The 13,563-nt window shown below is 36.4% G+C and overlaps 2 protein-coding genes across 3 annotated transcripts; one reads left to right on the plus strand and one right to left on the minus strand.

Moving 5' to 3' along the window:
* Nucleotides 1–253: 253 nt before the first annotated feature.
* On the plus strand, nucleotides 254–7,062 carry LOC137730893 (pre-mRNA-processing factor 19). Its single transcript, XM_068469893.2, has 18 exons — nucleotides 254–406; nucleotides 529–614; nucleotides 870–941; nucleotides 1,178–1,240; nucleotides 1,885–1,971; nucleotides 2,170–2,314; nucleotides 2,407–2,525; nucleotides 2,722–2,838; nucleotides 3,344–3,439; nucleotides 3,525–3,584; nucleotides 4,052–4,126; nucleotides 4,578–4,682; nucleotides 5,161–5,277; nucleotides 5,350–5,427; nucleotides 5,516–5,609; nucleotides 6,006–6,057; nucleotides 6,586–6,656; nucleotides 6,755–7,062. Exons 1-18 carry the CDS (start codon nucleotides 394–396, stop codon nucleotides 6,868–6,870), a joined length of 1,566 nt encoding a protein of 521 aa, XP_068325994.2. The 5' UTR covers nucleotides 254–393; the 3' UTR covers nucleotides 6,871–7,062.
* A 957-nt stretch (nucleotides 7,063–8,019) lies between these two features.
* On the minus strand, nucleotides 8,020–10,773 carry LOC137732046 (uncharacterized). 2 transcript variants are annotated; one of them, XM_068471340.2, is made up of 8 exons: nucleotides 10,574–10,773; nucleotides 9,642–10,037; nucleotides 9,473–9,545; nucleotides 9,297–9,377; nucleotides 9,066–9,129; nucleotides 8,558–8,645; nucleotides 8,370–8,454; nucleotides 8,020–8,267 (listed from the first exon to the last, which is right to left on the minus strand). In XM_068471340.2, the coding sequence occupies exons 1-8, from the start codon at nucleotides 10,639–10,641 to the stop codon at nucleotides 8,229–8,231; spliced, it is 894 nt and encodes a 297-aa protein (XP_068327441.2). In that variant the 5' UTR covers nucleotides 10,642–10,773; the 3' UTR covers nucleotides 8,020–8,228. The 2 variants fall into 2 exon arrangements, with proteins under 2 accessions (XP_068327441.2, XP_068327440.2); XM_068471339.2 differs by having other exon boundaries at nucleotides 9,642–10,042.
* Nucleotides 10,774–13,563: the final 2,790 nt, after the last annotated feature.

Here is a 13,563-nt window from a genome sequence, read left to right on the forward strand (position 1 = left end):
AATCGACAATTGAAAAAGACAATTTGCAGATGTCTACTTGAAAAAAATCATTTGTAAATCAATCGTTTTTTATTTTGTACCAAACATGTAACTCGTTTTAAATTCTTCTATCTCGATACTTGAATCCCCTCATCCACTATGTAAACGAGAATCTAGCACGATGCAATTGATGGGCCCGGGTCCATCTACTTTCTGGGCGAGATTATTAAAAAGCCCAAATGACGTGGGCCTGATTGTCGATCGTACCCCGAAATCATAAAATCCAACCCATCGACCTCATTCCGTTTCCTTCTCCTTCTTTTCTTCTTGCTCAGTGAAACAGTGCTTCCCTCTTCACTTGGCTGAGTCACTAGCAGCTCCGCCCTCCGACCGAAACCCTAGCTCTCTGCCACCATGAACTGCGCACGTAAGCCTCTCTCCCTCGCTCTCTCTCCCTCGCTCTCTCCCTCTCTAGAGAATTCGTTGCTTTAGGGCCTCGTTTTAACTGATCTCTCATTTTCTTCCTTCTCTTCCTCTTTGCCTGTACAGTATCCGGCGAGGTGCCGGAAGAGCCTGTGGTCTCCAAGAAGTCCGGGTTGCTATTCGAGAAGCGTTTAATCGAGCGACATATCTCGGTGCGTTCCTTCTCTCTCCCTCTCTTCATTCTAGGTTTTTCTTTGGGTTTTAGCAATATTTACTGTTTGGTTGCTGGGAAAATCCTGGAAAATAAGAGAATAATAAACATGTGGAAATTTCTTAGTGCATTTTGTTTGGGCTATTTGTTGCTGCTGTTATATGTATGATATCTTAATTTTGTTGATTAAGTTGCAATTTCATTGCTACATATGATAGAAGACTAAGTTGTTGTACTTGTTGAATTATTCCACTAGGAATATGGGAAATGCCCGGTAACCGGTGAACCACTTACCGCTGATGATATCGTTCCAGTTCAAACGGGGAAGGTACTGAATTTCAATATATTTACTTAATTTATTTCATTACTGGTACAATTTTTGGTATATCTTTCTATATCTTTATATAAGCGTATTTATGTGCACGCAATTATGGGTATCTAGAAAATTACCTCTTAGTCATTGGTCTCAATGAGTTGTGCTAGAATCTTTATCAGATAAGCTAGTTGGCGTCTTGTAATTATTATAATTTCTTATGTTGATTTGTTCTATGGCTTCCTATGCAGATAGTGAGGCCCCGACCTGCACAAGCTGCTAGTATTCCTGGAATGCTCGGAATGTTCCAGCTTGTATGTCTTCTGATTATACTCATTTATTATATTCAGTTTATTCATTTTTTTTTTAATTTACAATTGTAGCTTTGAATGTTGTCGTATATCCCGTATGTTAACCTGTGCTCTATACTCTACAACAATTGTCGCATTCAGTATGCAACTTTGATTGCCCTTAACATGTCGTGGTCTGTAAATTATCCAAAGAGAAACCATCTTTATTATACATGTGTGTGACTTTGATTGCCATTAATATGTCATGTTCTATGAATTATTTAACGAGAAACCATCTTTATTATACATGTGTGTGAGATAGAGAGATCTAAATATAGCCAACCAAGAGCATCCGATGATAAAAGGGATCCGTTAGCATTCTCAGCATTTGTATTCAGATTTTGATGAGTCCATTAGCATCACCCAGTCAATGGACTCCTACTATTTTACCAACATAACATAGCTATTATTCATTCTGTTCATGATAGCAGTTCAGGCTCTATATCAAGTTGATTATGAATCTTCCTTGAGAATAAGAACATTTTTGGATAGTGCGTAATTTCTTTAGATTGATATACCATTTTATTTTATTTTATTTTAAGTTGTTTAATTGTTGTGAATATATTTTATATGTAGTGTTAAGGTTTTTTTCCCTTGCTTACCTATAGGAATGGGACAGTTTGATGCTAGCCAACTTTGCAATGGAGAAACAACTACATACAGCAAGGCAAGAGTTGAGTCATGCTTTGTATCAGGTAATGTAACTAGGAAATATATATTCTAACTACATATATTTCTTACAAGTTTCTTCTTTTGTTTTATTCATTTCATTCAAACTGCATATATAGCTTACATGTGTTTTGCATTTTGATACTCATTTTCTTATTTTTAGTGAATTGAAATGGAATTTGACTTGGTTGAATGACCTAATTTGGTAATCTGTATTTTGGCAGCATGATGCTGCATGCCGTGTTATTGCAAGACTCAAAAAAGAAAGGGACGAAGCAAGGTCATTACTTGCTCAGGCTGAGAGACAAATTCCCGCAGCACAATCAGCAGTTGCAGTAAATGCTTCTGTCCATAGCAATGGAACGCCAGGTTCTTTCTCTGTATGCTTCTCTGAGAATATAACATATTTTCATAAATTAATTTGTTAATTAATTTGAGCTCTATTTTTTTTTTTCTTCTAGTTGCTGATGACCAGCAGGGACCTGGTGTGAGCAATATACGACCCGGAATATCTGCCAGTATCCTAGAGAAAATGACCGAATGTAATGTAACTCTTTCACAGCAGCGGAAGATGCGGCAGGTACTGTTTATGCTGTGTTGCATTCTCTGATTTGTCTGATGTCACGTGCCAAAGTTTTAACAGTTTACTTTCCATGTGTAGTTTAAATAATCTTTTCTTGAGAAAAGCTGCTAGTGAAGTTCAGCTGTTTTCACAAAATTTATTTGATAAGTTCTGATGGTTATTGCTTTTATCTCTATGTTGCTTTGGTGTTCAGATATCCCCAACATTAGCTCCAGTTGATGCGTTGGAGAGGTATACTCAGATATCTAGTCATCCTCTTCATAGAACAAGCAAACCAGGAATTTTATCGATTGATATTCAGTCTAACAAGGTATGAGATTGTGTTTACCTCTGTTATTATATCGTTTTGTTTAAGCATCACTTCCGTATGGGTATTTGACTCCAGTGAAGGACTCTTTAGGTTCGTACTGGATGTTGCATGATTTTGCTCTTCAATACTGCCTTTGTACTATTAGAAGTGCATTTGTGATCTTTAATGTTCATATATCTACAGGTTTAGGTTTGGGGATGATCCTAAACCAAATGTGTTGAAATGAAGAGAAGGAACAAATCTAGAATTTATTGAGCCTTGAAGCTCTCTTGTTTTAGAGTTCTTTTGCGTAATGCTATATGATGAGAATTTAGATCTTTTGCATGCTTTTCCTACCTTATTCCACACTTTACACTGATCTTTCTCTTCATGGTATATACGGGATTACGGATTAAGGACAAAGTCATAAATCCTTGTGTGTCTGTCCTCTGTATTTTATGTCATTGAACTCAGTTATGCTTCCATTTTGCTGATCAAGTATTACTTTTTGGCTTTATTCTCGCAGAATCTCATTGCAACTGGAGGGGTTGATACAAATGCTGTAATCTTTGATCAGCCATCAGGGCAAATAATATCTACTCTTAGTGGTCATTCAAAGAAGGTTTCAACTATTAATTCTGTAGCAAGCAATTACTTGATTTCTTTCCATGAATGCATATTAAAGTGTGTATGTTTTTCTTTGGTAGGTTACGAGCGTGAAATTTGTAGGTCGGGATGATATGTTCATAAGTGGGTCAGCAGACAAGGTAAGCCGCAATAAATTTGTTTTCTTCTTGTTTCTTTTTTATGGACAATTTTAATACCTCCATTGATCTATTTATTTCTTCATTACTATTTTATCTTCTCTATTTACTGGAGTTATCATTAGCTTTGTTTGTCATTCATTATTAATTTGGCCACTGCTAAACTCTGCCTACCTCACAGTTACAAGTTTAACCTTGGGACTTTGTATGTACATCTGTGTGGACCTACACGGATTTAAATTTATATTCTAAAGTTACTTTTTATGCAACTGGGGTGGTGATCAACCTCCCTGACCCAAACACAAAAAGAAGGAGATCAGGAAGGATAAATTGGAGTCAATAAAGAACTTTACATGCATGCAATTTAGATGTTATTGCATAGGTTGTAAGGGTGTAACTAAACAGATATTCAACCTATTGTACTCCATCTTTTGATGTTGTATCATCATTTTTCCCCTTTAATGTTGCAGACAGTTCGCATATGGCAAGGCTCTGATGATGGGAACTATAACTGTAGGCACATTTTGAAGGACCATACTGCTGAGGTAAATGGTTTGGACTTGAGTTCTCCAAAATTTGTTCAAAGTTAAAGCCCTTGGACAAAATATGTAATGAGCAGCAAATCCAAAAAAGGACCGCAGTGAATCTTCCTCTTTGTTTCTCCTGCAGACACACTTATCTATTTGACTTAATCTGTTTTAGCAATGTGACTAATTAAAGTACTTCAATCCCCAGGTCTACTTTTTGCGTCCACTTCTGTAATGTTTCTTTGTATTCAGGATTCGGAATCCATAGTTGATGTTATAGGATGTCTGGTAACCAAAATTTTATACCAATGTCCATGATAAAACAACTGCTATCTGAAAATTTCACTTTATTTTGATATTTGTTCGACGGTACTGCTTAAGAAACAGAGCTTTATTATGCAACATTTTTTTGGTATAGTAGTTATGTGCTATCTATTTGAATTTATGTAGCGTGTCTCAAAATTTTCAGGTGCAAGCTGTTACTGTGCATGCCACTGGTGACTACTTTGTGACTGCTTCTCTTGATAGTACATGGTGCTTTTACGATATTGCTTCTGGGTTATGTCTAACACAGGTCTATCTCGCTCTCTCATGTGTATGTGCATATGCCATATACTATATACTATATTAAGTAATATTCTTTTTAAGTCATCTTATAGTACAAGGCAGTACATTACAAATGCATGAACTTGAATTTCACTGTGTTTAATAACAATCTCGTTGCATTTTGTATGGAAAATATTTCTGATTGATCGTGTTGAAAGTTTCTGTAAACTGTTTAAATAGATGCATGTATATAGGTGCATATGTGCTTCTATATTTATTGAGTTCACTACAATAATGAATGATAATTGTAAAAATCTTCTTCATTTAAAAGATATTTTGAACTTTGGTTTTTGGAGGAAGGAGGGGAGGGGGTTGTGGGGTTGTGGCATTTAAGAATGAGTTTTTTTGGAGAGGATGGCGGGGGTTTAAAACAGCTATTTCAACTTCGATTTACATTTATGCTCCATGATGATATTGGTATAATGGAAGTTTATTTGGCTCTTTAGGTTGAGGATGCTTCTGCTTCGGAAGGCTATACATCTGTTGCATTTCATCCTGATGGTCTCATTCTTGGAACTGGCACCTCAGGGGCTCTTGTGAAAATTTGGGATGTAAAGGGTCAGGTATGTGGGTTTTTATTTCCTTCTCTTTTCAGTTTTTCTGATCTTACATTCATTACTTTTGCTAATTGACAGTCAAATGTTGCAACGTTTGAGGGACATGTTGGCGCAATAACTGCAATCTCCTTCTCTGAGAATGGTTACTTTCTTGCGGTAGGTTTTGAACCTTTTTACAAAGAAAAACGTGAAGTGGATAGAATTAGATAATACCATGTTCTTATTTTACATTTGAATTTAACAGACTGCAGCTAGTGATGGCATTAAGTTGTGGGATCTACGAAAATTGAGGAACTTCAAGAAATTTACTCCCTACGGTGCTGAACCAACAAACTGTGGTATGTATATCTCCCAGCATTTTCATGATTTCTTTCTAGGGAACAAAAATGACAAGCATTTCAGTGACAATACCGGTACTTTGCAAAGTCAGTTAAATGGCTTGAAAGTATTACTTAACTTCTTACAGGTTCTTAGTTTAGATGGTGGATTCTTGGGTCATATCATATATGTAATTCTAATTCTTGGTAGATGAGAGATGATTTTGAGTCATATTTCCATCCAGTTTACCCTATTTATTTTCTCTTCCAGCGTACAATTTTCCATTGTTGTGTAATCTCTAATTAGTTATAATAAATTGGAAAAGGTTTTGTACTTGAATGAATTTTAACATCTAGATAGAAGTCTTTGAAAGTAGAATGTAGTATAATGAAAAGCTCTATTTTTTATCCTTGCAGTTGAATTTGACTACAGTGGAAATTACCTTGCTGCTGCAGGCTCTGATATAAGGTCAGTGTTTGAAAATTAAACCTTGTTTGATTGGGCACCCAGAAGAAAAAAAAGTTTATATAAGCAAAACGCTGCATTTTCCTTTTTCTAATCTGGTGTACAAGAATGCATTTTCATTTTATGTTAATAATGTCATGAAGTTGAACATATTTGTGGAGGCTGTATACAAGTTGCAATCGTCTAATGATGGATATACCATACAATGTAATATTCCAAGGACAATTAAGGAATACTCAAGGTGTCCTGTTGCCTTCTCCCTCCCCTTTTTCTCGATTCATGAAGATAATGAAATGAAATCACTTGTGTAGATTTACTAGACATTTTGTGGTGGTCCGAGCAAAACTGAAATCCCCCATAATAATAATCTACTGCTGAAGTTGTCCCGAAGTATCCACAGTTTGCTATGAATGAATGTGTGAGAAATGACATTGTATATTTTGTCAGCCCTACAGAGTTTAGACGAATATTCCGCCAGTATTGCTTTCCAGTAACTTTTGAGCACTGATTACCGACCTTGTGTTTTTGCAGAATCATCCAAACAGCTAGCGTCAAAAGTGAATGGAACACTATAAAGACTTTCCCTGACATGTCTGGCACAGGTTATCTATCATCAATTGCCTGTAAATTTGGTTGTAGACCATGTGGCCTTGACTTGGGGTTCGTCTGTGATGCTCATTATTTTCTTGTTTCGTTCTAGGTAAAGCAACAAGTGTGAAGTTTGGACCAGATGCAAATTATATTGCAGTAGGATCGATGGACCGAAACCTTCGCATTTTTGGCCTGCCTGGCGTAGATGGTGCAATGGAGTCCTGAAGTGGTGATAATCTGCAGTTTGCTGAATCAAGATAATTTCGACATTTACTTGAATGCATCTTGTTGGCGGCTTTGTAGCAAATCTACCATTCGGAATGTATTTCTGTAGTTTTATGTTTCCATGTGCAGTATCAGCTGAGCGTTAAACATATTCGAGGAAAGAAATGGAGGAATGCCGAAGCGATTTTTGAATATCTTAGCATATCATACTTTTAGTTGTACCATTTTCATATGTCGCCTTAAAATCTCTCGTCTTAACTTCTTTGGTGATGAAGACTTGAAAAAAGAATGGAACATATTGGTATTTCATCTTTTCTTTACTATTATTTTATAGAAAAATTGGTTTTTGAAATATCATGCTAGTTTAGATTTATTTCTTGAGCTAAATAGTTTTTTTACTGAAGCAAACAGCAATGAGAGACGGTGCATGTTTTGTTAAGTTATAGGGATTTAATTCAGAACCAACTGGACAATGTCCCTGGAACAACTATTTCCACGTTTTTTCCAAGATAATTAGAGCATTAGTCTCTCAACTTTAGTCAAGTTGGAGCTTTGTGCTTCAAATTAAGAATGCATGAGTATTGATCTTTAAACTTGTCATAACACAAAACAGCGTTTTAGAACTTAAGTACCTTGTCTGTTAAACCCCTAAACGGTGTTGCCTAAAAGCAAGGTTTTAAAAGGCGCTAATTGGGCAGCGGGCAAGGCCCTAGCATCTAGGAGGGTTCTAAGTGGGTTTTTTTTTTTGTTTTTTTTTTAATTTTAATTATACTTATTATGTAAATTATAAATAAATGTCTACTTAACTATAAAAGATACATAATTGCAATGAGATACATAATAACTGAAGTTTGTAGTGGGATACATAATGATGATAGTTATTTATTTTCTAAGTAAGAGTAGTGACCTAAACGGACCCCTTCTTATTTTTCAAACGCCTATAGATTAATCAGGACAGTAATTAGCTCCATAGTACCTAGGCCTCGAGCTAAACGGAGATTTTCAGAACAGTGCCTAAAAGTCCAGGAACCAATGATCTAATTCTCCACACATTGTTGCTCTCTCCTACCACGAGTAAAAACCTCCCAAAGATCAAATGTAGAACAGTTCGTAGTGTTGTATTTCACTACTGAAACAATAACTACATAATTAAGGGAAAATTAGATCTTTAAGACATTGATTGTTGCACAAATTGAATTTAAACCCCATAAATTACAGCTTCAAATCTAATAGCTTTCCAAAAGTATTTCATCCTACGTTAATCAAACCTCTCCTGTGTTGAATGGTGCAAACTATAACAAGAATAAAGAATGTGATCACCAACAGATACAAATGCATAACATCGTCTTCGTCTTGTATCATGTAAGGTACCGTGACACGTGTGTAAAACCCCAAAGCTGCATATATGAACGAAACATACGTGAGTACGCAGTCAAGTAAGGAATATACGCAAGTATGCAGTCAAGCTTAGAGCCCAAGGGGTTGCTCAAATAGATTACCTCAACATTCTTCAACTCAAATTCTTCGTTATGCGCCAAGCATAAGTTCCCAAATGTTTCACATGATCCACTTGTTCCGCTTAACCTTTTTCAAACAAAAGTATACAATTATGACAAGAATCTGCAAGTACTTTCCCATCGGACTAGGGGGAAAATGTTCAAAGCATAACATTGTAAGAGTAACTTACAAATCTCCATCTAGGCATAGAGCATAGTTACCACCTCCCCCAAGAGCTAGCAAGTCATTCAAACACATGTAATAATACCGGTTGGCTCCTATGTACACAAATTAGACCGGGATCAGCATTGGCTTTTTCTCTCTTATTGGAAAAAAGGTAAAACAAAATTTGGAAAATCTATCTATGGCTTTTCGATCATCAACAAGGCTGTTTAGTTACATATTGTTCGATTACCATTCAAATTTAAGGTACCAATTTTATATGTTGTGCGAAAATATGTTAAAGAGCCAGTCCATATGAAGGATGAATTGACACGCAACGCAGCAAGGTCATCCACTGAGGTATCATTTAGCATCTCTATCTTAAGCTCCGCAACATACGCAAGTGTTCAGTGTTCTTGGCATGCCCATCACCAGTTATCTCTTCTCTATACCCAAATTACACATCACCCATATTCGACTGCCAGATCCACCAAAAGGAAACATGCATCCACAAATAAATAGGAGAAAATGCTTACCTGTTGGCCTAAACAGCCTTGGTTCTCCATAAATGGTCGTGAAAACAAATGTTTGGTTTGTTCCCTATAACCAAAAGGCAGGCATAAGAATGTGCTTATATTGGACTGATAAAGAAAGAGAAAGTTCAGATATTTAAATAACCAGAGTCAAGAGAACTTCCCAATATTCATTAACATCAATAAAAAAAACAAAATGTAAACATATGTTGATTAATGTAATAGCATGTTTACTTGATATTTTCTCTTTGACGTAGGTTTCAAGGGCCCCTCTAGAAGTCCACCAAATACAGCACCTTGCCTATCTCCAGCAATCTAGAATTTTAAAGACAGTCCACATTATCTTCACATAACTACAAACAAATCAATTCATCATTTTTCAAACGTCATTGGCAGATTCATTAACATACCAGCAAACAAGGACCAGAAAGCTCAGAGCTTTTGCGGATAAGTGTGCGCAGTGATATACCATGTTTCGCCGTACTGCCCTTCATTCAAAAGAATTGATACTGAATCGAAATCCAAATGCAACAACAGCAGAGTACTTCTAATGAAGGGAATACTCCTCAAGAAGCTTACCTATACAGCAAAACCCATTGGCACCCTTTCACTATATTAGGAAGTGACGACAGTAAGAATTCATGCAGGTCTGAGGAAATAAAGACCGAGTCATCCATGAGAAGTGGTAGTTGCTTCTGTAGACTCTGCTGGTCAGCTGCTTCTTCAAATACCTCAGAACCACTGGTGCTCCCTCCAGAAGCACGGTCATCATCGTTTTCACAATTGTTTTCTGTTTCCTTGTTCTCACCTGGTGGGGAACGACATTCTACATATCTATGAACGGATTCATCTTGGGATTCAAAGTCGCCTTTACTAACAATTGTTGATTGATGCTTGTTTGAAGTGGATCCACCAAAGCCTACCGATGGACAGGAAAAGTATGAAGGCAAATATTTACCCCCTGTAGAATACAGCCTGGCCTACACATTGAAAGACCTAATGTGATAAATCACGATACACAATGAAAGAAGAAATCAACTGAACAAAACTGTAAATTTAAGTATGCACGGTCAAGATAAACTTTTCGGACCAACAAGGGCACAAACTTATAAAATGGAGCTAAACTTCTGCCCGAGTAAGCCGTAATTGAATAACTTCATGGTAAAAACAAAGACAAAAAGGCCATAAAACTCAGCTCCCCAAGTTTCTGGGCAGATTACCATCAGAATAACTGCAATAACTGAATGATTCCAACTCTGTTGTTTTGGCAGTTAAATTTGAATTGTGTCAATATAATTCGCTTCGTGAGATCTCAAGTTCTGAACTATAAGCAGAACCAATTTACCCAAAAAACCCAACTCCGAAATTACGTTATCTAAGAAACCCAGATCTCAAAATTCTTGAACAACAAGGATCACATCAACAATTCAAGAACACCCATCAAGCTCAATCATTCAATCCAACGAAACACATAAACAAAAACGAAAAAGAAAATTGGATCAGGAAATTACCTCAGGAGGACGATCGTTGTCGTCGAGTGGGGAAGGAAGAGAAGAAGAAGACGGCGAGTTGGGTGCATCGGCAAATAGACGTGAGAGCTTCTGTGTAACTTTGTCTTTCAATGTAAACATTGTGTGATTGTTGCCGTGAGGAAGCAGACGTGCGGGCGTTTGAATCTCAGCCTTTTTTTTATCTCACATTTTTCTTTTGGGGTTTCGATTTTCATTATTTTGTGATGGAGGAAAAAGATGGACGCGTGGCGTCGGTGGCAAGGACGTCAATCAGAGGTGGGGCAATGCCACAACGCGACTTGGATTCTATTCCTTCCTTCCTTTACTCGTTATATTGCTAATTAGTTCTGGAGCGGAACTTCAATTTTTTTTTTAAATTACCAGAGCTAGAGCTTGTTATAAAGTTAAACGGTCACATATGCTTCACGTCATTCTGTTTATGTTATTTACGTATTTGACTTAAAATTCAACCCACATAATAAAGTGTATTGAGAATGAGTTCTACATCAATAAAGGGAATGACCTTATATGAACATATAAGCAAGTTATTTACTTTAAGTGTGTAATTGGCCTTTTGTTTTAATAAAGAATAAAGGTAGTGAGACCACATTTTTGTGCTACTTTTGTTATTTGTGTATCACATGACGAGGCAAATAATGCATATAAACAAGATTAAATGAGAAAAATTGTTTAACTAACATGACATGTACAATCACTTGTTATATTATGTGGTCCATAAATATGATATCCCTAACATTTTCTGATAGCCTCAGCTCAATTAAAGGGAAATAATAGTTCCCTTGAATGCGTTATTCGATGTGCCATTGCAAACGTCAAGCAACAAGTGACTGAGCGACGTGCCTTCGTACAAATTCGCAAATGTCATCCTTACGAAATTTTAGAAATTTTAACATTGTGGCTTAGTTGGTCTAGACAAAAAGACAAAATCACCCCCCTTCTCTCTCACCCCTTCCATCCCCACCCCCTCCCCTGGTGCGAAAGGAAGGACACGAAAGATTTCTCTGACTGTCCGACTGTATAAGCCAAAAAATGCCTCAAATGTAGTAACCTTCCACTTTCTCTCAAAATCAACAAGTGATTTTGATGTAAGACAAGAATGGTGTGAATTACTACAAAGAATAGGAAGCGCTTTATAATTGACAAGAAAGGATGCATGAGAAAAAAACTCCACTTAAATATTAAATATAGCGTTAAAAGGAAGAAAAATATTTTGTTGAGATTTTTGGGTTACTTGAGAAATAGACTCAAGGAACACACAAGACCACATCGGAAATTTAGAGATTTGGGGTCCAAACTCCGTTTTGGGTCCATGACACTTTTTCAAAAAGAGCGTGATGTCCAGATTTAAACTCACTACTTTGCTATGATGTATGGTGAATTTTAACCATCTAAGGTCGTTCAGACTTCATAAACCACAAAATAAAGTTTGTAACAAATTTCAGACTTTTCAATTTCTGTCCAAATTTATGTCGTTTTTATTTCCAAAGACCCTTGAGCCTTTCTAAGGCTGTGTTTAATTTTATTTAAGCCATTTGGCTCCCAATGTAATGCATCAATTTAGAAACAATCAAACGACATTTCAGTTCTATTCCAATCTCTGGTGGATTCCAGGAAACTTGGTTCTTCGAAGGCATAAGTCTGTAACCCTTTTATGCTTGTGCTAAGTTAATTGGTATCAGAGTAGGAATTTTCCTTGTTCTAATAAAAATCGATCATGGGAGGTACAAACCTCTCTTCAAGACTGATTGTGAGAGGAATGTTATTTGTGGCACACCAAAGATCTTCTATGGTGGTTGCAAACCTAGTCTTTTATTGATGGTGAATGCGTTGGAGGATTTTCCTTAAGCCAAACTCGTCTGCTTGATCTTGGGAATCCTCCTTTTGAGGTTGGTGAATACATAGAAAATTTTCTTAATTGAGTTTTAGTTATGGAGCAATTCTTCAAAGAAATAACTATTCCTGAGGAGAAGATGATCAATATAGCTGCTTTCATTTAAAGGAAAATATTGTTTTTTGGTGGAATAGTTTGTAAAAGGTCAAGTTGACTCAAGTCACCACCACTGAATCAAGTAGGTTAAGCGGACTCAAGTCACCACCATTGAATCAAGTAGGTTAAGTTGAGTCAAGTCATAACTGCTGTCACGACCACCACCACTAGCACATTTCTTAGCTGTTATCCTCTTATTTATATATTAATGACTTTAGATAATTTAAACTCTATATTTAAATTTCATTTTTCTATTAAGAAGAAAATTGACATATACAAGATATTAAAATTCCATCATTGTGTATTCCTTTGTAATCTAAAATTTGTTCCGCCCAATACAAGGTTATTTTCAAGGAAATATTACACATAGAGTATACTTTTAATACTTAATTGTATGTTGCGACAACACTTTTTAAACATTTCAAGAAGAGACAAAAAATAGGGTAAATTACACAAAACTACCACAACTATTGGTCTCACGAAACTTTCAAACCTCATCTTTTTAAAATGACAATGACATACCTCATCTTACGAATTTGGTCCAATGTTATACCTTCCGTTAGTTTGGCCGTGAATTTGTCAGTTAAATGCTGACGTGGCTTGATCCAAAACCTACTTTCTATTAAAAAATTAATAAAATATTTAAAAAAACTAAAAAAATCATTTAATATTTTTTAAATATTAAAATAATAAAGAAAAGTAAAACAAAACAAAACAAAACAAAACCTCAGTTTGTCCCTTCTTCCCCCTCCCCTCTCTCTCTCTTCCCCCATCTTCATCTTCTTCAATGCAACCCAGAAAAAAAAAAAACAATTTGTCTTCTCCCCCCCTCCCCCACCCCCTCTTCTCCCCCCCCACCTGAGCCTAACCTGCAACCTAGAAAAAAAAAATCCCAGAAAAAAAACTCAGATCCCGTTTACCCCTGCAAAGGCCGATTCCGTGGGTGGAGAAAATGGGGGGGGGGGAATGGGTGTGGATTTAA

Source organism: Pyrus communis, chromosome 16, assembly GCF_041283825.1.
Source record: "Pyrus communis isolate YQ-2024b chromosome 16, ASM4128382v1, whole genome shotgun sequence".
In the NCBI taxonomy this organism is placed as follows: domain Eukaryota; kingdom Viridiplantae; phylum Streptophyta; class Magnoliopsida; order Rosales; family Rosaceae; genus Pyrus; species Pyrus communis.

What these genes read in the sequence shown, in the direction of transcription:
- LOC137730893 (XM_068469893.2), top strand. An exon ending in TGCTCGGAATGTTCCAGCTT is followed by an intron (nt 1,241 to 1,884) that starts GTATGTCTTCTG and finishes GCTTACCTATAG; the next exon opens with GAATGGGACAGTTTGATGCT. An exon ending in TGAGTCATGCTTTGTATCAG is followed by an intron (nt 1,972 to 2,169) that starts GTAATGTAACTA and finishes GTATTTTGGCAG; the next exon opens with CATGATGCTGCATGCCGTGT.
- LOC137732046 (XM_068471339.2), bottom strand. Translation starts at nt 10,693, where the DNA reads ATGTTTACATTGAAAGACAAAGTTACACAGAAGCTCTCACGTCTATTT. An exon ending in ACAACGATCGTCCTCCTGAG is followed by an intron (nt 10,043 to 10,573) that starts GTAATTTCCTGA and finishes TTCAATGTGTAG; the next exon opens with GCCAGGCTGTATTCTACAGG. An exon ending in AAGGCTGTTTAGGCCAACAG is followed by an intron (nt 8,646 to 9,065) that starts GTAAGCATTTTC and finishes TTGTGTACATAG; the next exon opens with GAGCCAACCGGTATTATTAC.